At 48.0% G+C, this 26,521-nt stretch overlaps 1 protein-coding gene across 2 annotated transcripts; it reads left to right on the top strand.

Moving 5' to 3' along the window:
• Nucleotides 1-1,473: 1,473 nt before the first annotated feature.
• Nucleotides 1,474-25,419, top strand: Elk4 (ETS transcription factor ELK4). Of its 2 annotated transcripts, none has more exons than XM_051203921.1 (5): nt 1,474-1,587; nt 7,733-7,948; nt 10,974-11,843; nt 12,756-12,872; nt 17,735-25,419. In XM_051203921.1, the coding sequence occupies exons 2-5, from the start codon at nt 7,742-7,744 to the stop codon at nt 17,831-17,833; spliced, it is 1,293 nt and encodes a 430-aa protein (XP_051059878.1). In that variant the 5' UTR covers nt 1,474-1,587; nt 7,733-7,741; the 3' UTR covers nt 17,834-25,419. The 2 variants fall into 2 exon arrangements, with proteins under 2 accessions (XP_051059878.1, XP_051059879.1); XM_051203922.1 differs by lacking the exon at nt 1,474-1,587 and adding an exon at nt 1,887-1,967.
• The last annotated feature ends 1,102 nt before the right edge of the window (nt 25,420-26,521 follow it).

Raw genomic sequence — 26,521 nt, forward strand, 5'->3', positions numbered from 1 at the left:
GGGAATGGTTTTAAGAGCTAGAGACCTGGGATGACCATACTCTTCCCCACATGAGCACTGTACTCATGAACTCACAACAGCCATGGCTGCCTGCTAAAGGTCTGTACAAGAGCAAGCAATCAGCGTTCCAGGACGAATAGCATAGAAGCCCTACTGGCTGCTGAAGAGCTATTGGTTCTTGACTGCTGCTAGGAGAGATTTGTATGAACCGGCTTGGTAGCTTATACTATCCTAGCCCTGGAGATGCAGAGACAGGATCTCTGAGAGTTCAAGGCTAACCTAAGCTACAGTCAATTCCATGGCAGGCGGAAGTACAACTCTGTCTCAAAAAGCCTAAACAAATGACACACACACTCATTTGTTTGGTGGGTCGGGGAGAGAGTCTCAGTGTACGGCCTGGGCGAACCTGGAACTCCCATCCGCCTCAGCCTTTAGAATTCGAACATACTGAGAACTGTATTACAAACATATGGATTTGGAAGTGATTTTTTGCACGTCTTCTTTAGTAGTTCCAACTTTAAGATTAGGCTCTTTCAGTCCTTTTACAGACAATTAACTTGGGTTTTAGATTCTTTTTCTCTCCCCCCCTGCCCCCCCCCCCCCCCGGGCAGGGTCTCTCTGTGTGGCCTTAGTTGTCCTGGAACTCTCCATGTAGTGTAGGCTGGCCTCGAACTAGGCGATCCACCTGTTTCTGCCTCCTGAGTGGTCGCGCGGTTTTCAGCAAGGCGTGGTGGTGCACATTTGTAGCCTTAGCACTCGAGAGGTAGAGGCGGGCGGATCTCTTGCTGAGCTCAGGCCAGCTAGAGCTACCTGCTGAAACGCTGTCTGAAACAAAACAAAACAAAAACAAAGAAACAAGCAAAACAAAAAGCCTCTTAAAGTCCCGGGACTAGCAAAGGGTGCAAACCGGGAAGCCTTGCCCGCGCCACCGGGGAGGCTATTTGTGAAGAGAATGATGCAGAGGTGGTGGAGACTCCCCGGAGGGTGTCGCCCCCTCCCCGCTCGCCCCAGGCCCCACTTTGAGCTCGCGGTGTTGGGGGGGGGAGGACGAACGTCCCGCGGAGCTGGAGGCCCGGGACACCCAGCGCAACCGGAGCGCCTAATAGGGTGCAAGCGCGAGCTCGGGGCCAGAACCAAAACAGAGGCTTCGGGGCGAGCTCGGCCCCTCCCCCGGAAGTGACGCGGGCCGCGGCGTCGAGGAAGGGCCCCGGCGGTCCCGGGGAGGGGTGGGGGGGTTCGAGAGTGGCGGCGGCCGCCGAGTGACGGGAGAGCGGGGCCGTGGCGGCGGAGGACGGACGCAGCGCGCGCGACCGGCGGTGTCAGCCCAGCGAGCCACATCGCCCGCCCGGGCCGCGCGTGCGGAGGCGGGGCGGAGGCGGAGGGCGGGACGCGCGGCGGCGGGAGATGCGGGCGGGCGGGCGGGCGGCTGCAGGCACGCGGCTGGCTCGGCCCGGCCGCCGCCGCCTTCTCGGGCCCCCGGCGCGGGGGTCTTCGCGGCCGCCGCGCCGCCCTTGACTTCCGAGCGTGAGGAGCGGCCGGACTCGAGCACCGCGTGCCAGGCCGAGAAGGATCGGCGCGCACGGCCTGGTGAGCGCCACGCCCACGCCCCGCCGGGGTCCCGCGCCTCCGCCGCCCCGCAGCCGGCGGGGGCTGCGGGCGCGGCAGGAAGTGCGCCCGGCGGCGGCGGCGCGGGGTGGGGGGACGGGGGCGGGGCCTGGGCGGGGCCGGGCCCGGTGGGGTGGGCGGGGCCTGGGCGGGTGGGCGGGCCCTGGGCAGGTGGGCGGGCCCGGTGGGGTGGGGCGGGGCCTGGGGCTGGTGGGCGGGCCCTGGGGGTGGGCGGGCCCGGTGGGGTGGGCGGGGCCTGGGCAGGTGGGCGGGGCCGGCGGCGAGCTGGCCTCGGCAGCTGCGGTCCGCGGCGCCCAGGTGCTCGCTGGCAGGAGCGCCTCCTCCCGCCTCCCCGCATCACGGTGGGTCGTGAGAAGTCCCTTAGGCGGAAGGTGGCAGCGGGTTTTTGTTGCCTGGGTGGGGCGGACGGGGGAGCGGTTTTAACTTGTTGCATTGGCAGGAAGTTGGAAAGTGAAAGTGCTTTCATGGCTCGCCCACGGGGCCGGAGGTTTGCGTCTCCCCGCGCTTTGATCTCGGGATGTGCGGCCTCCCGCCGCATTCTTCCCTTCCCTACGCTCGCTGTCTATCCGACCACCGGTTTATCTTCCCTTTTCAGCAGCCTTGCCCCCCGCCTCACCCCCCCACCCCACCGCTTACTGTGCAGCTGTGGCAAGCTCTTCCTCCGAAAAGCATTGGGAGAAACATCTTTTGGGCGAGGAAATCTTAACAGGCATCCGCAGGAAATTAGGGGAATTTGTTAGGTGAAGTCAGAAGACATAGTAAGCTTTTTCTCAAGCCGTTGCAATTGGAAGGTTAGGCCATTTAAGTAAGAGTCAGCAGTACGTCTGCCTGTGTGTCGTTACAGGGTCAGATCTCTCTTCTGCCTCCCTCCTCCTCCCCTCCAGCACAGAACTTGAACCTCTATTTCCGGCTGGCTGTGGTGTTTTTGTTAAAACTGTGTGATTCACCCCCCCCCCTAGGAAGTCGTTGTTCTTTGATCCTTGGTTTTATTTAGAAATGGGAACTGTTTATGTGGAGTTCATTGTATTTTTTGGGGGGGGGAATGCTTAGTTAAATTTTGGGATGCCATTATATATTGGAGGCCGGGGATGTACAGAGTGGTGATACTCTGTCACCAGCACAACAAAAGGAAGGAAAGGACACATTTACTCTCCTGTGTGTAGGATCTTGTGGCTCTCATCTTTGCGTTCTCCCTCCTTCCCTTCTTGTGCTGGGTATCAAAACCAGGGTCTGCAACAGATGTCCCTCAGCTGATCTGTACCCAGACTCCCCTGTTCTTTCTTCTTTGCACTCCTTGGCGAAGGTAGCAGCAGTTTGCATAGCCTAGGTGAGGGCTAGCCCTCTAACTCACGTTCTCAGGCATGCTAGCCAAGCATGCCACCCCTGAGCTGTATTCCATCCCCTGCAGTCCTTTTTTTCAGTGTAGCTTAGAAACTGAGTGCCAAACCTTTTCCAACGGTGAGATTCCTTCATTTGGATGCATTTAAGCCTGCCTTTGTATATTTCTAAAAAAACCGTTGGCCTGGTGGTGGTGGTCCGTGCCTTTATTGGCAGATCTCTGAGTTCCAGGCCAGCCTGGTCTACAAATAAGAGTTTCAGGACAGCCAGGGCTGCACAGAGAAACCCTGTCTTGAGAAACCAACCAAACAAAACCTTTGACGCTGTAACTGTTGTTAGACTATGTCTCTGTCTCTGTGCATGTTTTGGGTATGTTTCTGTTCCTGTCTGTTGATATGTAGCTCAGGCGGGCTTCATACTCGCTCCTCCACGCTTCTCCGTCAGGTGAGCCAGGGTTATAGGTATGCACCTCGCCTGTTTCCCCCCCTGCTCGTTTTCTGGTGTTTTGTTTTGAGACCGTAGCCCTAGCTGGCCTGGAACTCACGGAGGCCCAGCTGCCTTTGCCTCAGAGTGCTGGGCTTAAAGGTGTGCGAGCAGGCCGAGCCCAGTTCTCTGGTATAGTTGAGAGAATTATTGAAGGGCATAATTAGTATCACACTTGTAAGAGCTAGTGAAGAGTTTCTGCTGTGTGTGGAGGATTCATTGACGGAATAACCTGACCCTGCTATTGAAGCATGGGTTGTAGCTCAGTAGCAGAGCCCTTGTTTACTGTATGAAACCTTTGGTTTGGTCCCCAGCACCACACGTGTGTTTTTTGCTGTTTTGAGTTAGGCACGGTCTCATACAGGCCACAGTGGCCTCTTGGTTCTCTGCTTCCCAAGTGCGTATCTGATACAGTGACCGGTCACCCCTCCCCTGCCCTGCCCTGCCACACTTAATGGAAATGAAATTCACTGTTCGATGTCTAGCGGGCGGGTTCCTTAGCACGAAAGGGGCTCTTTGGGGGCTGGGGGTACAGTCTCTGGTGTTTGATGCTGGCAGTGCTCTTGCTGGATGGAGGGGAGGGTTCTCCGAGAGGCAGAGCAGCGCCTGGGATTCCTGTCTCACTTCGTTCCTGACTGGAGGCATCCCTTCTCGTTTTCCCGTCCGCTTTTGCATCACAGTATCTGAACAGACAGTGTCAAAACTGGTAACTGGAGTGGGGGTGCGTTTTCATGCTGGAGAGCGATTCTAGAAACCCAGACATGTTCCTGGCTGGTGCTCACTAATCCGTCCTCTGAGTCATACGTTGTTAGACTTCGTCTTCTCATGCCTGAATTTTGTAATGCTGGTTACGTTAGGTTGGTTTGTTTGTTTTAAACGTCTTCATTGAGAGTAAGATCACCTGCCAAGAGCACACGGTGGAGCGCTCTTTCATGCACAAGAATGGCATCACCACACTCTTAGATGAGAACGTTTTTCAGCCACCCTAAAGGAAAGGAAGCCTGTGGTCATCGGCTTTCATTCTCCAATTTCTCCCCTCTCTCCTTCCACCCGATGCTCTCCGCCTACCTCAGCCAGCTCAGCCACGTTGATCGCCCTTCTGTCCGTGCAATGAGCTGCTTTGCACACTCATCTTCTGGGGCCACCCACTACCCTTCGTGTTTTCAAGGGTTGTCCGTGCCGTACCGTATCACCCTATCAGTACTTGGCTTCTTCCCTCCCTTCTTCCTTTCTTCCTTTCGTTTCGTTTCTTTCTCTCTCTTTGAAAAAAGTGTGTGTTTGTGCGCACGCACGAGCAACTGTGAGGAATCAATTCCTTTCTTCCAGTGTGGGTTCTTGACAACTAACTCGGGTTGTCAGGTGTGGTAGTTTGAATGTAATTACTAACTCAGGCTGTCTGGTGTGGCAGTTTGAATGTAATTGGCCCCCATAATCCCATAGGGAGTGATACTCTTAGGAGGTGTGGTGGTGTTGGAGTGGGTGTAGCCTTGTTGGAGGAAGTGTGCCACTGTGGGGGTGGGCTTTGAGGTTTCCTATGCTCGGGATACTGCCCAGAAAGTCAGTCAACTTCCTGTTGCCTGCAAGTTTAACACTCTCAGCTACGGGTACCACATCTGCCTGTATACCGCCATGCTCCGGTCCTGATGATAATGGACTAAAACTGAAAGCCAGCCAGACCCAATCAGATGTTTTCTTTATAAGAGTTGTCGTGGTCATGTGTCTCTTCATGGCAATGGAAACCCTGACTAAGTCATCACATGTGCACAGCAGGTTGTTTTACCTGGAGTCCTCTCCACCCCTCCCCCTTTAAACTTAATGCTGTTTTTAATCTTTGTGTGTGAGTTCGTGTTTTTGTTTGTCTGTGTGTAGCTTAAGGAACCAGGACGGCTCTCCCCTTCTGCCTTGTATAATTAGGGTCTTGTTGTCTGCTGCCAACTGGCTCCTGAGCTTGTAGGGATTCTCGTGTTCCTTACATTCCTTAGAACACTAGGGTTAGAGATGGTCACTTCTGCCTTATGTAGATCTGGGGATTCAAACCTTCATGCTTGTACAGCAAGTGTTTTAATCACTGAGTCGTCTTTCTCCCCTGTTGATTGTGTTTCATGGGTGAATAATATTCCACCATATGAATATACTATGTTTTATTATTCCATTCGAGAGTTGGGTGGATATTTGAATTGATTTTGAATAATTCTACTATGAACGTTTCTGGTTTTGCTTTTTGTTTTGAGACAGAGTTTTGCAATGCATTTCTGGCTGGCATGGAACTTGCTATGTTGACCAGGCTGTCATTGAGCTCATAGAAATCCACCCGGCTTTGTCGGATAGTACTGAAATTAAAGGCATGTGCTACCGTAGGTCTGTGGACATGTGTTTCCATTCTGCAGGTGTGTACCTGGTCACGTGGAACTTGGCTGTAGAGGCATGGCATTTCACATTTCTGCCAGGTGTGAGTTTCAGTTTCTGTCTTTGTCAGCCTATTGTTACTTCCTGGTTATAATAGGCACATAGTGGCTTTGGCTTGTTTTTGAGTTCTAGTCCCTCCAGTATTAATGATGGGGAGATCTTTCTGTGTGCGCATTGGCCATTTGCAGCTTTTCTCTGGAGAGACCCCCAGGCCTGGCTTTTCTGTTTATGCCATAGGAGTTGTTTAGCTACTGGGGGGGGGGATGCAGGTTCCTTTATGACACATGATTTGTGAGCGGGTTTAGGGGTTAGAGCACACAGGAGGGATTGTTTTCTGGCTTGCTGCTATTCACAGCACAGTTGACAATTTTGATGGAGTCCAATTTGCTTGTCTTTGTAGTGTTTCAGTTGAATCAATTTGTCTTCTCACCCTCCTCTGACCCTCTGAGGTCTCATTCTGATTTTAGTTTTTGTGGAAGCTGTTCAGTCACTTGGTCACATATGAATAACCTTACATTTGATCTGGTCAGAGCTGCCGTGTAAGGAATTGTTCCCATGAAGTTCTCCGAGAGCATGCTGTCTGGGAGGGTGGTTGTCAGCGGGGATGATTTGACTGCAGAGATGGTCTCAGCGGCAAGGGTACTAACATCTAGTGGGCAGAAGCCAGGGTGCTGTCGGAGCAGCCGCAGTGTGCCGACAGCCCTACAGCACAGGATTGGCCGGCTCCAGTGTAAAGCTTGCTGCAACTGAGAACTGGCCCTAGCTGGAAGACCCCAGTACTGAAGGCTTTTTCTTCTGTCCTTGTCCTGATCACTAATTAAATACAAGGAACCCTGCAGGCTGTGAACAGTAACAGAACTTGCAGATCGAAGTAGGGAACATTTTGTTGAATTCTGTGTTGCCAGTTTGTATGTAAAGCATGATGCTTACTATTTGAGGAGAAAGACCAGTTGGAGTAGGAACAAATTGTTCCCTCACCTCAGCCTCCAAGCCATCCTGAGACACATGTCTTGTCAGATTAGCACAGCGGGCTCGTTTAGCTAGACATTTCGGTGGTGGTCTTCCGGGAGAATGGGACAACAGGGCTTTTAAAGGTGAAAGTTGAGAACTGACTGACCTCTGTTGACGTCCAGCCTTTAGCTTGCTGCTGTCATTTATGAAACTGGCTTTATTTTCCTTGGAAGCTGCTTGTTTTTAAGGTAACATTTATTTTTCCTGTCATGCTGGGGCTGGAACCCAAGGCCTCCTGCACGCACAGGGGCTTTGCTGCTGAGCCATCCAGCTATGCTTAAGACTTCTGAAGCTGGGGCCTGGAGAGAAGGCTCAGCTGCTAAGAGTGTGTGCTGCTTTCGGGGACCCGAGTTTGGTTCTCAACATTCATGTCAGGCACTCAGCTCAGCTCTAGGGGATCTAATACCCGCTTTTGCCGTCTGTGGCATCTCTGCCATGTCCACAAATGCACGCACGCACACGCACACACACACTTCAGAATAAAAATAAAATATTTAAAAAAAGATGTTCTGAAGGGAGCTGGCCATAGTGACAAACAGTTTAATTCCAGGGCTTGTCTGACTGAGGCAAGAGAACTGAGTTCAAGGCCAGACGAGGCCACACAGGAAACACTGTGAAAACAAAACAAACCTAAGTAACGCAGCTTATGTAAGAATGTGGACCCTGGGTTCAGATTGCTTAGGCTCAAGTCTAGTGTTAGCATTTGCCGTGTCCTTGGACAAGGTATTAGCCCTGCATTAATCTCCTTTTTGACATGTGGAATGATGGTGGCGTAGTGTGTGTTGCAGGAGTGTTGTGCGGGACACTTAGAACACTGGACAGCAGTGCCTGCCGTCATTAAATGTCTTCCCCATCCCTGTGCTTTCAGCCCGTTGCTATGGACAGCACCATCACTCTGTGGCAGTTCCTGCTTCAGCTCCTCCAGGAGCCCCAGAACGAGCACATGATCTGCTGGACATCTAACAACGGGGAGTTCAAGCTTCTGCAGGCTGAGGAGGTGGCTCGTCTCTGGGGAATTCGCAAGAACAAGCCTAATATGAATTACGATAAGCTCAGCCGAGCCCTGAGATACTACTACGTAAAGGTAAATGCCTGCCCTGACCCTGATGCTGTACAGAGAGCCTCAAGACAAGAATTAGTTCTTTGTTTCTGTTGCAATGTTGAGCACTAACGTGGTTTGTTTAGTCCAGCTTATTTAGCAGTTTCTTCCAGTGGTTCTGGTTGTATTTCCACAAACTCCTTTAAAGCTTTTAAATGTTCTGTTCAGTGGCACACATGTGCACACGTGCAAGTCAGAGGACAACTTGTAAGAGTGAGTTCTCCTCCCATCAGATGGGTTCAGGGATCAAACTCAGGTCATCAGACTTGGTGGCAAGTACGCTTACTTGCTGAGTCACCTTGCTGGATGTACTCATTTTCATTTTGTGTGTGTGGGTGTTTCTCTTGCATGGATGGCTGTGTATCGTGTACATGCAGTGCCCCTCAGGTGCCAGAAGAGGGCATCACTCCCCTTAGAACTGGAGTTACATACAGTTGTCAGCCGCCTGACATGGGTGCTGCGACCTGAGCTCAGGTTCATGCTCTTAACCACTGAGCCATCTCTCTAGCCCCTGAGGTGGTCTTTAAAGAAAAAGTGCAAGATTGGAATACAAAGAAAAGAATGGAGATGCTTGAGAATAAATACTTGTATGTATGTCATAATTTACTTTAAAGAGTATCTTATAGGGCTAAGGATGTAATTTAGTTGGTAGACTACTTACTTGGCATGTGTGAAGCCCTGGGTTCAGTCTTTAGCACCACAGAAACCACTTGAGGGGCAAGCCTGTAATCCTAACCCTGAGGAGGTAAAGGCAGGAGGATCTGAAATTGATGACTTAGCAAATGTGATGCCAGCCTAAGACCCAGGAGGCCCTGCCCCATTAAAAGAGAAAACAGGGGCTGGGGAGATGGCTCAGTTGGTAAAGTGCTTATAGTGCCAGTGTGATGACCAGAGCCTGCTGCCAGCGCCCACGTAAAAAAGCCAGACATGGTGAGCCTGTATCCCAGCGCTGGGCAGCAGAGACAGGGAATGCCTGGCCAGTCTAGACAGATTGGCAAGCTCCAGGTTCCGTGAGAGACCGTGTCTCAAAAAACACCACCAACACACACAAAAACCAAAGCAATTGAGGACGACACCTGTTGTTGGTGTTTGACCCCCATGCACATAGGTGCACACATACCTCCACACATGGGAACACCCATGTACATTCGTGCACACACAACAATTTCATCATATATACCTGTAGATTGAATTTTGAGCTTCAATTTAGTCTTGGGAACTCAAATTAGTACCTTAAGGAATAGCTGTTGCCAGCCTGGCGTGGTGGCACACACATTTAGTCCCAGCATTCAGGAGGGAGTAGCAAGTGGATCTCTGTGAGTTCGAGGCCCGCCTGGTCTACAGAGTGAGTTCCAGGACAGTCAGGGCTACACAGAGAACAGAGAAACCCTGTCTCGAGAAACAAAACAAAGAAGAGCTGTTGCCCCAGGTGTGGTGGCTCTCCTGTAACTCCTCAGCACTCAAGAGGCTCTAGATCAGCAAGAGTAGCCATTTAAAACAGTTGATTTCTTAGTTTAAATTACACTTTAAATTTCTTAAAATGTATTTTATGTGTCTGTGAGGGAGTAAGAAGGGGGCACATTTGTGTCCTGGCATGTCTGGAGGTCAGGGACTTTTTTTTTAATGCTTGATTTATTTTATGTATATGAGCTTGTTGCCTGTGTGTGTGTATATTTACCACCTGTGTGCCAGGTACCTGAGGAGACCAGAAGAAAGTGTCAGGTCTCCGGGAACTGGAGTAACCAGTGATTGTAAGCTACCATTGGTGCTGGGAATCAAACCTATATCCTTAGAGGATCAGCCAGCGCTTCCTCTGTCTTGTCTATCTGTCATCCATCCGTCCATCCATCCAACTGTCTGTCTATCTATCTTGAGGCAAGGTCTCTCTAGCCCTGGCTGGCCTCAAACTTAGAGATCCACCTGCCTCTGCCTGCCGAGATTCATCCCAAGTGCTGCACCCAGCTTTAGCAGCCGGTGCCCTTAACTGCCGAGCTGTCTGTCCAGTCTTGCTAGAGGGTAACTTTTGAGGGTCTGTCCTCACTTTCTGTGGTACTTGCCGGAGCAGGGTCCCTTGTTTCTGCTGCTGAGTGTGTATCCCAGGCACCAGGCCTGCAGGTTCCCTGGCAGTTCCCCTGGCTTTGCGGCCCACCTGTCCGTCTGTCAGTCCGTCCGTCCCCCCCTCCCCCCCTCCCCAACGTGCTGGAATTACATGGCTGTACTACCACACCCAGCTTTTTACATTCTGGAGGGGCAAACTTGAGTCTTGAGTCTTCAGGCTTGCATAGATAATACCCTTACCTGCCAAACCATCTGCTCAAACCAAAAATTACATCTTTTTTTAAAAAAGTTATTTATTTATTTATATTTTATGGGTCAGTTCTCTGTATACCAAAAGAGGGCATCAGATCGCACTAGAGATGGTTGTGAGCCACCATGTGGGTGATGGGAATTGAACTCAGGTCCTCTGGAAGAGCCGCTGAGCCATTTCTCCAGCCCAAAATTCTGTCTTTTAATATCTTGCGACTCTTAAATATTTTCTTGGGCACTGGAGAAAAATACACATTTCCAGAGAAGAGCCTTAGTGGTTGATCTTCCCAGCCTTCCTGAGGTAAGAGTCAGCTGACGTAGGCAGCTCACAGGGCCATGTTCTGAGACGCTCAGCTTCCTCAGGGTGCTTACGGCTTACACCATTGGGGCTGTTTGGGGATTGCAGTTCGGTGAGTTCTGACTTACACAGGTGTGTTTGGTGGGGAGGGAGGGTCAGACAATCACCGTCTCGGCTCCTGTGGGCTGGCTTAGTCCAGTTGCTGAGAGGGCACTGAGCTGCTGTGTTAATTTCTCTGAGCAGGCGCCGTGTCTGACCTGGGTAGGTGAATGTAGCTGCTTTCAAAGCTGTTTTAAAGCTGTGCCTACTTCTCAAACGGAGCACTTCACCAGGCTCCGCCTTTCATCAACTGCGAGGTGTAAATTTATAAGAGACTTTAAGACTGCTTATCTTCTCTGCCTACAGAACATCATTAAAAAAGTGAATGGTCAGAAGTTTGTGTACAAGTTTGTCTCTTATCCAGAGATTTTGAAGATGGATCCGCTGACAGTGGGCAGGATGGAGGGAGACTGTGAAACTTTAAATTCCCTTGAAGCCAGCAGTTGCAAAGACGCTGACGGCGGGGTGAAAGAGCGGGCCCCTCCGCCTGCAGCCAGGACGTCTAGTCGCAATGACTACATACACTCTGGTTTGTACTCTTCATTTACTCTCAACTCTTTGAACACCTCCAACAAGAAGCTTTTCAAGTCAATAAAGATAGAGAATCCGGCTGAGAAACTGGCAGAGAGAAAAACTCAGGAGCCGACACCATCTGTCATCAAATTTGTAACAACGCCTGCCAGAAAGCCACCCATCGAACCTGTTGCCGTTACCTTTTCAACAAGCCCAAGTCTTTCTCCCTCTTCTGAAGAAACTATCCAAGCTTTGGAGACACTGGTTTCTCCTACACTACCTTCTCTGGAGGCCCCAGCCTCCGCGTCCATTCTGGCTGCCACCTTTAACCCCACCCCTCCAGTCCCCTCCGTACCCGTCCCTCCAGAGGAGTCCCCTCGGACACCTTCTCCACCATTGAGTTCTAACCCAGACATTGACACAGACATTGACTCGGTGGCTTCTCAGCCAATGGAACTTCCAGAGAACCTGTCACTGGAGCCTAAACATGAGGGTTCAGCTGTGCCAGAGAAGGACAAAGCAAATAACTCCTCAAGATCCAAGAAGCCCAAAGGGTTAGAACTGACACCCGCCCTTGTGGTCACAGGCAGTGACCCCAGCCCCCTGGGGATCTTAAGCCCATCTCTCCCGACAGCGTCTCTTACACCAGCACTCTTTTCTCAGGTACCTTGCTCTTCCTCTCAAGTGTGATTACGTTTATTCACCTAGTCACCTTTTCAGCTGTGTCTAGAGCTTATTGTGCCTACGGAACTCAATTTCTGCCAGTGAGGGCTATCTTAGAACGGTTACACGTAAACCTGGGAAGCCCATCTCCTTACTTAACTAGAGTCTGCAAAACAAAAGAGATTTGACATTGCATCTTTTAAAATGCATTGCTCTTGGGCCGAGGGTGTAGCTCAGATGGTAGAATGCTTGCCTAGCGTGCACGGAGTCCTGGGTTCCATCCCCAGCATTGAATAAACCAGGCATGGGGTCACATTCCTGGAATCCCAGTACTCAGGAGGGAAAGGCAAGAAGATCAGAAGTTAAAGGTCATCCTTGGCTACATAGCCAGTTTGAGATCAGCCCAGGCTACATGAGGCCCTCCCTCTAAATAAAGCAGAAGTCATTGATTTGCAAGGTTTTCTACTTCCCCCTAAAGCAAGCAAGTTCAGGGACTCCCTTAAAACTGCTGCTGCCTTGGGAGAAAGCAGGAGTGAGTGAGAGCCTGGAGAGAGGGATTGCTGTGGGCTTTGCTGTCTGCTTACCCAGCTGCTTTAGGCATTAACTTGCTCACCTTGGAGAGCTCTTGAATAAGCTCCGCCAGATAGTCCTGTGTCATAGGCTCTCAGCTGTTGCTCTTTTGTACCCGAACTTAGGTTTGCTTTCTAGCTTGGAAAGGCCCTATAAGAGTTAGGTTCTAAAGTGATTATTGTGCCCTTTCTCTTTCCTGGGTCATAAAGTGATTTCAGGGTTAGAGAGGTTTGGGGGCGGGGGGGGGGGGTGGGAGAACCTAGTGTGTGGATTCTGTTTGTATCTTTGGGACGATGGAGCCCAAGCCTGGCAAGTCTCGAGCAATGTTCTTGTGTATTGCAGACTCCCATCTTGCTGACTCCCAGCCCTCTGCTCTCCAGCATTCACTTTTGGAGCACTCTCAGCCCATTCGCTCCCCTGAGCCCAGCCAGACTGCAAGGTGCTAATACGCTTTTCCAGGTAAATTACAGTGCGCCTCCTGTGACTGGGGGTGTCAACTGCAGAAATGGGCAGAGGTAGTGCTCAGTGTCATTGTCACATACACTGCAGAGTGATGCATTGTGTGGTTGGGGCCTGTGGCTCTCAGTTGCTGCCCAGCATAGTAAGACACATCCATATTGCATATTGCTAGTCTAGGAAAATATGATGTTCATGTTCAAGGCATAGTTTCTGTTGAATGCATGTGGCGTTGTTTTTGTGTGTGTGTGTGTGTGTGCGCGCGTGTGCTGTGTTAAACCACTATAAGTCAGACTGTCTGTGGTCATACACTAATGCTATTTGATCATAATTACATACCTACACACACAACCTAGTCCCCTTGCTTATCCCAAAGAGAAATTCTGTTCTCTTTGGAAACCTTCTTCCTCCCTCTTCACAACACTTCCTCCTCCTAAATTTATGTCTTTTTGTTTTGGTTTGGTTAGGGTTACTTGCCTGTGCATAAGTGGGTATGGGCTTATTTACTGGATCTGGGGCTACACCCCTGAAGAAACGTGAATCAGCCTTGGTCAACAGTTCCAACTGTCATAGCTCAACTAGGATGGGCCTCACGCCCCTCCCCTGTCCATGCTGGATTGTTGACTTGCTTGATTTTGCTTGACAGCGTGAGTAACCACAGCTGCTATGCATTTATGAGAGCAACACCACGTCATATTGAGAAGACAGTATTTCACAGCACTGCTCTCCATCCTCTGGCTCTTAAATCCTTTCGAGCCCGCTTCTACAATGTTCCCTGAGTCTTGGGGTCGGTGTGTGCATGCAAGCAGGCGTGCATGTACTATAGATAACCCATTATGACTGAACTCACCACAGGCTCTTGTTCGCTGCTCTGTGAGTCCTGTATTACCCATCCTTCACGGTAAAACACCCTCCCCGGAGCTGGGGAATCGGCTCGGGGTTAAGAGTATGCACTACCCTTCTCTTGCAGAGGGACCAGAGTTCAGTTCCCAGTACCCTTTTGGACACCTGCACTCACGTGTGTAAACTACACACATAGACACATAATTATTTTTTAAAAATACTTCTTTTATGAGGGTTGAGAGCTGCATTTGTCACTTGGTATAAAGGTAAATCTTTAGAAGGCTATTTGGCAACATGTCCATTTAGCAAAGCAGTCACAGTTGGTCCCCTTAAGGCCTGTGAGCACCCCAGCCGTGAGCTTTGACCAGGATTACAGCGCTAGTCATGGACGTAAAGCACGGGCTTTAAGTCTAATTTGAAAAGTGATTGGTTACTCCCATAATATTCATGATACAGTAGCACCAGTGGACACTTGCTGCTTGCCAGGTCACTATTTCAGCATATTAGATCCACTGCTGCTAATCCCGCCGATGGCTTTTCTCTTCCTGTGGCCTACATACCATGTCCCAGCATTGGGACAGCTAGCCAGCAGGGAGGGAGTGTCTAGGTCAGCTCAGCTTGATTTCTTTGACCCGCAAGCAAAGTGTGTGGTGTCTTTAGCAATAGGTCTTAGCAGTTGGTGGGCAACCATGAGCAGTAGCAATAGTCTACATTCGTTTGAGGGACTCTGGGGACTCCCTGACCAACGGCTCATAAGCAGGTACCCCATGCTTGGGGCTGGAATTTGTTTAATTGCCCATGACTTCCTGGGAACAGCATTATTCACCCATGCCGGGATCTTCATTCAGATTACTTAAAACAAAACACGTTCTTTGATTAGCTTAAGGAGCAGTAGATTTCCATTAAGAATTTCAAAGGACGTGGTTTTGGTTAGTTTCCCGCTCCCTCCTTTCTCCTTCCTTCCTACTCCCATTCCTGCTTAAACGCTCCCATTCTTAGTACCCCCCCCCCCCGCAGCACACGTCCTACTGTGGGTAGGGCATATTTTGAGAAGGGAGTCATTGCGTGAGTTTGCTTTGTGCCATCATGTACTTATGTAAACATGATGGCACAGCCTGATGTGCTGCGTGTGTGAGAGCTGCACGTTGAGAAATAATTCTCACGGTGGTACCTCATGTCTGTAATCCCAGCGCTTGGGAGACTAGGGAGGAGGATCACAGTGAGCTTGAGCTGCATAGCTGCAGGCCAGCGTAAGTGACAGTGTGACCCTGTCCAGAAACAAAGTGGAATCATGGCATGCACATCTAAGGCTGCTGGCGAGGGCACTGAGGTAATAAGGATGAACGGTGCCTGTCAGTCATCGAGTGCTCACTCTGCGGGCTCTACCGGTACGTTTCCCACAGGTAGCGCTGCAGGAGAGTGTTGACACAAACTCCCCGGGATGCTGCACTGAGGCTATAGGGGAGCTATACTTTTCGAAAACTTCAGCTTCATGACCTTACAAGACCCTTGACAGAAGCGTGCTCTGCATGTACACATGCTAGGGGGCAGACTTTGCTCATAGATTATCTTCTCTTTAAAATGTAATTATTTGTCTGTAGGTTCCCACTTTTAATTACAGTTTTTAAAAGTTTCTTTTTGAATTTTTTAATGATTTATTTCTTTTTATTTTATGTATATTGGTGTTTTGCTTGCTTGTGTATGTCTGTGTGAGGGTGTTGGTTCCCCTGGAACTAGAGTTACAAACAGTTGTGAGCTGCTGTGTGGGTGCTGGAAATTGAACCTGGGTCCCCTGGAAGAGCAGCCAGGGTTTTCAACTACTGAACCATCTCTCCCGTCCTCTCTTTTTTTTTTTTTTTTGAGAAAAGTCTTAGAAGGTTGTATCAGGTCCCTGTCAGAATTGATATATATCAGTGTCTTCCTGCTGAGCCATCTTGCCAGCCTATATCAGCATTTCTTTTTATTTTTTAGTTTTTACATCCCAATCCCATTTCTCCTCCCTTCTCTCCTCTCGATCTCCCTTCCCCATCCCACCTCGAATCCGCTTCTCAGAGAAGGTAAGGCCTCTTCCAGGATGTCAACTTAGTTCGCCCCATCCCCTTGTTGAGGCAGGACCAGGGTGCCCCCCCCCCCCGTCCCGTGTCTGTGCTGAGCACAGTGTCTCTCCATAGAGAATGGCTCCACGGAGTCAGATTGTGCATTCTAGTCAGAGCTTGGTCCCACTGCCAGTGGCTTCATATACTGCCCAAGCCACACCATTGTCACCTGTATTCGGGGGTCCTCGTTCAGTCAAGGCTGGTTCCTCAGTTGAAAGTATTGAGTCAGTGATCTCTTAACTAGTTTTGGTCACTATATCAGCATTTTAAATACAAGGTTTAGGAAATGAATTTGTATTGTCTCCTCAGCAAGATATTAGGAAAAGTCTTGAATTTGAGATTTCAGATCACTCTTTTCTTTCTTTAACGCGGTTAAATAAGGATCAGGATAAACAAATGGGCCGAATAGATGTTTATTCAGGGAGAAGTTTTTCCATGTCACATTCTTACTTTTCCATATGTGGGAGTGGTTCTCCCCAGAAGAAATGGAGTGTAGGGTGATCGGAAACCGTAAGCCACTCCCGATGCTCTCCTGGAACCCCAGCTGGGGATGAGTCCTGTGCAGGTGCTCACAGAATGTCGAGCTGCTGTTCTCTAGGATGAGCATCTGGTAACCACCGTGCCTGTCTGGACTCTTGTTGGGGGTTCATGGCTGACCTCATAACTAAGCCCATAGTGAGCATTGTCACTTAACAAATTTCTTAACCCTTTGAGGTTAGTTAAGGGTGTTTACCAGGATATCACAGGGTAAAGGTCACCATTCCTTTGAGGTAGAGTAGAGTTAGTATATATATTATTAGGACAGTGTTTTTTGAAAAAAAATTTATTAAAAACATTTTTTTATACAATATAGTTTGACCTTTCTCTTCCCCCCAGCCCCTCCCAGGTGCTTCTCTCTTCCTTCCCCACCCAATTTCATGGTGGTTTTTCTCCCCCCTCTTTTTCTCTAATAAATACATGGTCTGTTTATCTCTTAAAAGTAACAGAAAGCTGGGTGGGAGTGGCTTACACTTGGGAGGCAGAGGCAGAGGCAGAGGCAGTTGGATCTCCGAGTTCAAGGCCAGCGGGGTCTACAGAGTGAGTTCCAGGACAGCCAGAGCTGTTACACAGAAACTGTCTTGTGGGGGCTAGAAAGATGATTCAACAGTTAAGAGGACTGGCTGCTCTTCCACAGGACCCAGGTTCAGTTCCCAGTATCTACATGGTAGCTTACGACTGTCTGTAATTCCAGTTTGAGGGAATCTGACACCCTCACACAGACGTATGTGCACATAAAATTTTTAAAAAATTAAAAACTAGAATCAAAAACAAAACAGAAACACTGTCTCAAAAAATAAACCAATGGGGGGGGGGCAGGAGGGAGAGAAAATCAAACAGACAAAGTAAGTCAATAAGAAAAAAAGCACAATAACAAACAAAAACAGGGATTCCGTTTTTGCCAACTGCTCTTTGACGTGAGGCCTGGCCTGATAGACCCAGAGACAGTCCATGGAGAAAATGGATTTTCTCTTTGCCAGCGGGGCTATCCATTGCAAATAGCTTCTCGGAGGATCATGACATTTTTATTTGTATATTTTCTCTAATATTTTGGGCCTAGAGCTGTCCCACTGGTTAAGCACTTGTTGTGCAAGCCTGACGTGACAGCCTGTTTGACCCCTGGAACCCACATAGGGTGGAAAAGAGAAGGGCCTTCACAAAGTTCTCTGACCTCACACAGTAGCCCAGGCCCGTGCGTGCGTGTACCACCCCTCCCTACCCCACACGTGACTAGTTTCAAACAAAACACGGAAGTACACCGTAGTCTTCTGTGATGTGGTCACTTCCTCTGTCTCGAGGATGTGTCTGTGCTCGGCCCTGGGGAAAGGGAGGGATGGGAGGGAGAAGTGGAGGCTGTAATAGGGTGCTGATGTGCTTTTGTTTCCTCAGTTTCCTTCTGTGCTCAACAGTCATGGACCATTCACTCTGTCTAGCCTGGATGGACCTTCCACTCCTGGCCCATTTTCTCCAGACCTACAGAAGACATAACCCTTGCAGTTGCGGACTAAGACCAAGGAACTAAGAAACAGGGGCATCCAGCAGGATTGGTTTGAAACGAGTGATGGTTCTGCAGGGCTCTTTTCGACTCTTGTAATTTCCCCGTTGCCTGTTGAAAGCCTTTTCGGGTTCTCAGAAGTCGGACTGTATAAAAATGCCTTAATCGGAGTCCTAACTCCACTTCCCTTCTTTTTTAAAAAGGTGGCATGTGTGCGTGAGTGCGTGCGTACGTGTGTGTGTGTGTGCGCACGCGCGTGAGTGTGCGTGCGCTGTTGCTGACTTTTTGTTTGTTTTTTTAAGCTTTGTGCAGAAAGCATTGGTCTGTTGGGATTCAGCAGCTGTATTTTGCAAGAAAGTCGCAGAACAAAGTTATTGGTCCTGGATGTTAGGACTCTTTGGCCAGGGGGAAATGTATGCTTAGTGTCTGTTATTTAAAGAAATACTTGATGGCCCACTTCTGTGATCCCAGCACTTGGGAAGCTGAGGCAGGAGGAGAACACCAAGGGCTGAGGGCCAGCCTGGCTATGTGTATAGTGGAGACTGGCTCACAGGGATAGAAATACACTTAAAGCACATTGTAGTAAGTATGCTCTGTCGAGTAACTGAACAGGAGCCCCTCGTTAACAGTGGGAGGAAGAATCACTCCTGTTCTTAGGAGGATTAAGTTATTACCAGGAGGGAGGCTCTGACATGACTGTCAGCTCCACAGACAGGTGCTTTGTTTGTGCTTATCCTGGGTGGATCTCTGCTATGCCCGTGATCTCGTCTGAACCTGTCAACGGGCCCTGGCCCTGAGCTTTCGTAACACAAGGCTTTGAAAGCTCAGTTTTGATGTGGGTTTGGGGCATTCATTGAGAATACAGGACCCTACTTTGAGCACAGATCTCTTGTCTGCTCTCTGGCTGGTGTGGTTCTGTATTCATGCAGCATGTCTTGGAAAATGATTATATTTTAGGAGAATAGAGTTGGGGCTTGAAAATTGAGTCTTGGAAGCAAGCAAAAAGGTTCAGTTGAGTACCCTGAGACACGGGTGGGGCCATTTTCCAGCCAGAAGGCACCCAGAGTGACAGGCCCCTCTTGCTAATTTTATCCACCTCTGCTCTGCAGTTCCCATGCTGCCTTTCAAATCAAAGGGCAAAGGTTGGAGCAGTGTTCAGGTGTGATCAGGAAACTTTCCAGTCAGTCATGAGATAAAGGTGTGTTTTTATTTCTCTCCAGAAATGTCTGAAATTATGGGATCAGATAGCATTTGGCCGTTCTCAAACATAGGATTGTGAAATTAGTAAGGAGAACCTCTTCTTGCTGCAGACCTTCACCTGTACATTGTCATGTTTATAAAATACTGTGTGTTGAGTCAGAGCCAGATGCACACAGGTAGATTGGTCTCTCAGACTGAATTGACAGCAGTTAGCACTGTGGAATCTTGCAATTTTTGACTCTAAAGTCCAGAACTAAATTATTTTACATGCCCCACCCCTCACCCATTAAACCCTAGACCTGACCCGAATGGAAGACTCAGGACGGCTGCCACAGTGGCGTCTTTCAGGACAGCATTGGCTGTCCAGTGCAGAGATGCTTAGGTATGGAAGTGCGTGCTGGCTGGGTAGTGAGGGGCCACAGTGCGCTGCCTTTTTGAGGGGCAGTTGGAGACCTGTTACTGGTTCATTTGTGGTTCTAAATGTTCTGTTCCCACGATGTGCAATAGTAGGATTGAAGGGCAGTGTTCAGAGTGATGGGAACAGGCGCAGTAATGGGCTTTCTTCCCATGGTGGATTATTTAGTTTGCTTGCATATTTGGAATTACCCTCAGCAGCACTTTGTAGTAATTTAGTGGGTTAACATTGTATGTACTAAGTAAATATTGAGAATTGATCTAACTAGATGTTTGAAATTCTGAAAGCATAAAAGTTTTATCTTCTTGAGTTAAAGGAGAAAAAGCCATTGGTTGTTTTCACAGATGATATATTTGATAGTTTACTGTTTTAGCACAGAGGTGCCTTGGGTCCAAGGGTACCATATAAACTCAGGCTGGGTGTGGTAGCACAGGTCTGTGATCCCAGCGCTTGGGAAGTGAAAGCTGGAGGATCAAGAATCAGGGATAGCCTCAGCTACATAGTCTGAGACTAGCTTGAACTACATGAGACCCTGTCTCAAAAAAAAAAAAATCCCAAAAACAAACAAACAAACAAACAAAAAAGCAAAAAGCTCAGAGCATCGTTGTAAGAAACCATGAGGCCTTGGGGAGGGGGGTGATTGATGCACCCACTTTCTTGTTACAATGAATGAATTGGAGGAAGCGTGTGCTTGCTCTGTGTGCGTGAGTGAGTTTCCTTTTTAAAGTCAGTTTGTAACCTTGCTGTGTGTGTGAGGCAGACATTTCTTGCTGCAGACTACCTCCTTCCTGAAGAAGTCTGAGCTTTGTATGGTTTGAATAGCCATAGAATTCTTAGCATCAGCAGCATCGGGGAGAGGTTCTGTACCTTCAGCTAACATCTGGCATCAACCACCACCCCTGTCACCTTGCCGGGCGGGTGAATGCTGCTGGGCATCAGTAGCCCGAGGCACGGGGGCTGAGCGGGTGTCAGGGTTTGTGACACCTTCTGAGGCCTCTTAGTTTTTTTTTTTTTTTTCCTGTTCTGGACCATCTCTGCTCAGCTCAGTGACTGCAGGTTTGAGAGGGGTCTTGGGGTCCCAGAAATGCCTGGCTTTGGAGGGTCTGCTGGCTTCCTTGGTTTTCTGTGGCTCAGTGCATTGCCACAAGCCCTGTGTATATTTATTTCCCTGGGTGTGTTTTCCCTTGAACTGTACTTTTTCTCTTGCCCATGTTGATTTAAAAAAAAAAAAAATACAAAATTAAAATGTCAGGTCCACTCTTAATGATTTCTCATAGTATTCTCATAGTATTGTTTTGTAATATTACAGTCCTTGTGGCATGATCTGTGTGTTTGAATGAGGGTAAAAATTTCCACTAACTAAAAAAATATATAATATATCATTGAATCTAGAAGCCCTCAAATGGCCAATGTTAAACTTCATCAAGTTAAAATGTTTATTGTCCCTCATATTTTAAGAGTTAAAATAGAAGCATACATTTTTTCTCTGTGGCTTTGTGTTTTTGTTTTTGAGATGGGTCTTTCTGTGTCACCCAGGCTGGCTGTGAACCACATCCCGAATGCTAACATTGACAAGTGTACACCCACACGCCTGACTGTTTTCAAATTTTGGTGGAGGAAGTAAGGCCATGAACTTACATAGAGTACTGGATTTTCCTTCTCAAACTGGAAAATTCCTTTCAGATTTGTATACTGTACTAGAGATCAAAAAAGGCAGGAGTGGCTGGCAGGCATACTGGGGGCTTGGCGTCCATGGCCAACCGCCAGCAGTTGGTATCGCCACTGTGGTTTTGCTCACCTTGGCCTTGTTCTGTGTGAGGTCTAGTACTGTTTACCGTGGCCTATGACTTTAACCTTCTTAAAGGCAACTTTATGTGGTAATAATGTCTCAAGCACCATTGTGGCCCTTAGTGGAATATTAGAAGGGCGGTTACCAGTGTTCTGGAACATGTACCTCGATTAGGAAAAGTTTTTCTTTTTGGTTTATTTTCTTTTTTGATTTCTGAGACTGGGTCTCAGTCATTAGTCTAGGATGACCTCAAACTCTTGGCAATCCTCCTGCCTCAGCATCCCAGGTACTGAGGGTTTGAATGTGAGTTATTCAAAAATTCATACATATGTACCCCTCTATTAAAGTAACATTCACACTCTACTGTAATCTACAAAATGGGGGTTTAGCATAAGAAATAAATGCTGTATAGCAGCCAGTCCTGCTGAGTCCATCCTGTCCCCCAGCAGATGGCTCTGCACCTAGATTCAAACACTGTCCTAAGTCACTGGCGAAACATGAAGTTGCTTGTTTGATTCTCAAATACAGATTTTTTTTTTCTTTAATAACATGGGGAAATTCTAGTTTGAATCTGTAGCTTTGTCATAGCTTTTCAGATTTCAGACTTAATTCTTCCTCACTGGGGATTTGTTCCCAAACGCTTTCTGGATTCCCTGCACACCCCGAGCTGTCCTTTTTCATCTCTGGATTACGAACAGCCAGCATTTTTACTCTATAGTCGTCTTACAGTCTTCTTTGGTCTTATATCTTACCATCAGCTTCACAGGTTATTTTATGCTAAAGTGTATGCCACTTTAGCTTTCTTGCTAGGTTATGAAGTGCTGTTTTTATTGTGTTTTTCCATTTGGGATATTTATGCATCTGAAGGGATAGTTTAATCAATGGCTTGCTGTTTATCACTTATTTACTACATATGTGCCATTTGCCTGTGCCAAAAAACGGGGAATCCTGCCTCGGTGCCACGGTGGCTTGGAAAGGTATGCAGACAAGGGCAGGCCTGAGCAGAAACCCAGGGCTCCGAATGAATTTCCAGATCAGCGAGATTCAGAGTGTTGCCACTGTCTGACCTACTGTTGGGGTGGGGTCTCAAGTGGATTTGAGCCGTGAATGCTTGACACAGTGCTGGGAAGGGACAGACACAGGGTCCATCTCCAGCAGACTCCCAGACGCTGGCTTCTGTAGAAAGCTTTTCGTTGGTTTTCTTCTAGGCCTGCTGCTCTCAATGCAGGCGCTGCCCCCATTCATTGTTCTCTGACTTCATCACAAGTACTTACTGAAGGTGAGGTCTCCATCTTTGAGCGGGATTCTTACAGGCGATGGCGCGTCTTGTGCTCCGTGGGACTTGTTACTATCAGAGTCACGTCTTCTCCTGTAAACAGCAGATAGGAGAGGTCAGTTGTCATCATAGTGACATCGTAGTGTCCAGCAAGAGCTCCATCTGAAGCTCCCAGTCTTTCAAGCTGCATCGCAGTTACTGAGACAGTGTGCCGCTCTTTGTAGTTTAGCCCTTGTGAGAGGTAGAAATGCAGAGTGGCTTGTGGTAGGGCGATGGCAGCTGGCCCATGCCTAGGTCCTGCCAATAGAATCATTCGCTCTGCCAGCTTTCAGGAGTGGGATTCTGTGGACCACTATTAAATCACTTGGCACTTTCTTGGCATCTATATTAGCATTGTTTGCTTGTTTTTTTCTTTTTTTCTTTTTTTTTTTTTTTTTTTTTTTTTTTTTTTTTGCTGGTTGGCTTTTGAAGCAGTGTCTCATTGAGTAGCTCTGAGAAACTCACTATGTGGACCAGGCTGGCCTTGAACTCACATAGATCCTCCTGCCTCTGCCCCTAAGTGCTGGGATTAAAGGCATGCACCACCATGCCCAGCTGTTTTTGTTTTTAATAACTGGAAGTAGTTAATGGTTCTTTTGCGCAGTTTCAGCTTCAGGATATTGAGGGTCAAGGAAATATGGTTTATTTCTCCTTTCTAGTTTGGGGAACTTAGAATACTTAGAGAAGGGAGAAATGGATTACCTGATGAGTCTCCTCCAGGCTCGGTGAGGAAGCCTCTTTCAGCTAGGGTGTAAATGACTCACAAGCTTTTATATTATGCTTTGTAGAAATTTATGATTTTAAAAGATGATTTGCATTGGTAGATTGCACTGTAAATTTGATATGCAAAAGACAATTGTAGTCACTGTTTGCTTGAGGACAGTATTACCAGTGGCCTCTGTTAGTTAGCATCTGCTGCTGCCATTGCTGGCATATGTCATTGCTGGCATACCCGATAGCATGTTTCTGTCCTTCCCTTTGAGCATCCCTGGGATCAGCTAAAGTGCACACTTAGGGGAAAACTTACATAGGATCTCTGAGTTCCTGGAGGCCTGCATACAGTGTGGCCCTGAGGGCCTTCCCTTTGCTTCTGGCAGTTTCGTTTATCTTTGTGGGTGGGAAAGACTAAATATAAAACTCTGTCTGGACTGTTAGCACATGCCCATAATCCTAATGCTTGGGAGGTGCAGGAGGATTATAGAAAAGTTCAGGGTCATCCTTGCCCTACGTGTGAGTTTTCATTTTGATACTGATTAGTTTGGTTCTAAACATAAAATTCTGGGTTAAAATAAGTTTCTTAGAATTATGTCTTTTATTCACCAAGTAATTAAATTGGCTTTTTAAAAAGTAGGTTTTGTTTCTGTGAGCTTAGTCTTGTCTTGATTAGACTGACATTAAACTGCTGGATACAACAATCTCTTCAGGTATCAGCCTACTGAGTAGCTGGGACTAAAGGCAAATGCTACCACATCTGGCTTAAGTCTGCATTTAAGAACAACCTAGTAATCTCCCGTGGAACTTCAGCGCAGCTGGTAGAGTGCCCGCCTAACATATAGCCCAAGGTTTGATCCCCATCTCATCTTAAACTGGGAGTGGAGGGTCAAGCCTGTGACCCTGGCACTAGGAACGGAGAAGGCAGGATAATGAAGAAGTTCAAGGTCATCTTTGGCAGGTTCGAGGCAACCTGAGACACAAGGTCCTTGTGATCAGTGAGAAATAACCGTGTTTATTTTACATTATGTGTGGTGGTTGAGTCACAATGGGCCTGGCAGTTGGTGCATGGTAAGGTGTAAACATGATTGTGAAGGTAAATGACATTAGTAACATACTCTTGCTTTTCATTCAGTTAGTCTATAATTTAGTAAGAAGCATGTGCTCTGTCATGGAGATTGCAATGTATGTATATACACACACACACTGGTGTTTACACAGGATGGGGGTTGGGCACAGGCTCCTGTGTATGTGAGCTTGGGATGGGTGGATAAAGGGACTCCGCAGGGTCTCAGCTCCTTAGAGGGACTGTCGCCCCTGTGTCCACCCCTCCTTGCTTGTGTTATTGAAATCTGCATCTCACAGTACTCAGTGCAGGGTCACCGCTTTGGACATCTTTAGATGGGTGCGAGCAACACCTGCCCAAAAGAAGACTTGTTGGGGCGACACTAATGGCGTGTCTTTAGTTTAGTTTATTAAATTAAGGAGACCTGCAAAGTATCACAATCACTTCTGTTCCTTTCTGAAAAAGCAATTGAAACTGTAACTGCTAACAGTCCTTAAAATTAACATTTGTTCTTACAGCTGGACAGAATGCAAAGTCATCTCATCTGGCTACACAGTAGCACTTGACTGTAGACAAAGGGGTGTTTTAAGGTTGGGGAAGCCGGTATGGAGTCTTGAATTCAGCCTTTGCGTGACAGAAATGTCATGGAGTTTATTTGGGAGTGGGGCGGGGCAAAGGATGCATGTGCACTTTGAGGGCTTTCTAATGCACTGCTATTCAGAAAAAAACAAAAAAAAAAATCAAAACAAAAAAGATGGCGGCCTCCTGGGTGCCGTCTCAGGCATTACAAGGGACCGCCCTGAGTAACCAATTGGGGTCCTTCCTTCTGTTGCTTCTAAGCATTATGCAAAAGCTTTGTTAACTTCTATAAAGATCATGTGTATTTTAAGAAAATGATACATTTAAAGAACTTTTATGTAAGAACTGACAGAGGTATTTGCTTGTGTGTGGGAAGCTGGCTATGAGAAAACACTCTGGCATGTTCGCTACAAGTCCAGAGCTATAGAGATCTGTTTATAGATACATGTGCAACTAGATACGGACAACAATTGTATTTTTTTAAAATAAATATTTTTAACAAAATGACTTGAATCGCTTATTCCCCCCTCCTCCCTCTAATCATCACAGTGATGCTGATAGTCTCCCCCACACTAATTGGGTGAGGAATGGGTTCAGTGGGTGGTGTTGAAACCTGCTTAATATGTCTCTGTGAAAGCATTTAAAGCCCAGGTCAGAGGAGGAAGTGAGCAGAGGACATGGCAAAATGATTGTTGCCATGGAAGAAACTGAGCTGAGAACAGATGGGCTAGAAATACTTCGTCATGTGAATTTTCTCTTTGTTCTTCAGACAGGGTTCTCTGTGTAACAGCCCAAACTGTTGTGGAACTCACTTTGTAGACCAGGCTGGCCTTGAACTCAAGAGATCCACTTGCCTCTGCCTCTCCACTGCTGGGAGATTAAAAGTGTGCACCACCACCACCTGGCTTGTCACGTGAAATCTTTAATCGTTTTATTGCATTTCTTTATTTTGTGTCTGGGTATATGTGTGTGCAGGGTACAAGCGTGCTGTGGTGTTCACGTGCCAATCAGAGGACAGCTTTGGGGAATTCGTTTTTGTCTTCTGTCATTCATGTGTGTCCTGGGGATCAGACTCAGGTGCAAAGCTTGGTGGTACCTCCTTTATTCTCTGAGAGAGAGAGAGTGTGTGTGTGTGCGTGCGTGCGTGCGTGCGTGCGTGCGTGAGTGTGTGTGTGTGTGTGTGTGTGTGTGTGTGTGTTTGAAAATGTAGTGTTCTCTGAGATGCATTTATTTGGCCTTTGGAATGAGCAGTCTGCTTATTTCTGCTCTGGCACCCCCTTTTTTTTTTTTTTTTTTTTTTTTTTTTTTGAGATGGTCTCATTTAGCTTTGGCTGGTCTGGAGCTCCCTACGTAGTCCTTGTCAGCCTTGAACTGTGGTCCTCCTGCCTCAGCCACTGCAGTGCTAGGGTTCCAGATGTGTACTACAGTGATGGGCCTCCTCAGTCCCCTCTCCTTGTATGGCTTGTGAGAAGGGAATCGGAGACCAGTTCAGTTAGCAGTGAATTTTAGCCTTTTCAGAGTTGGCTTGAGAGGGGGAAAGTGGGCCTCTAGGTGGCAAGAGCACATGAGAGAGAGCAGGTGCATAGCAGATGGCTGGCGGCAGGCC

Source organism: Phodopus roborovskii, unplaced genomic scaffold (assembly GCF_943737965.1).
Source record: "Phodopus roborovskii unplaced genomic scaffold, PHOROB, whole genome shotgun sequence".
NCBI classification, from domain to species: Eukaryota; Metazoa; Chordata; class Mammalia; order Rodentia; family Cricetidae; genus Phodopus; species Phodopus roborovskii.

Bases quoted from the DNA above. Each gene is read 5' to 3' on its own strand.
- Elk4 (XM_051203921.1), top strand. From the start codon at position 7,742: ATGGACAGCACCATCACTCTGTGGCAGTTCCTGCTTCAGCTCCTCCAG. The intron at 7,949-10,973 runs GTAAATGCCTGC...CTCTGCCTACAG, and splicing joins TGAGATACTACTACGTAAAG to AACATCATTAAAAAAGTGAA. The intron at 12,873-17,734 runs GTAAATTACAGT...TTGTTTCCTCAG, and splicing joins GTGCTAATACGCTTTTCCAG to TTTCCTTCTGTGCTCAACAG.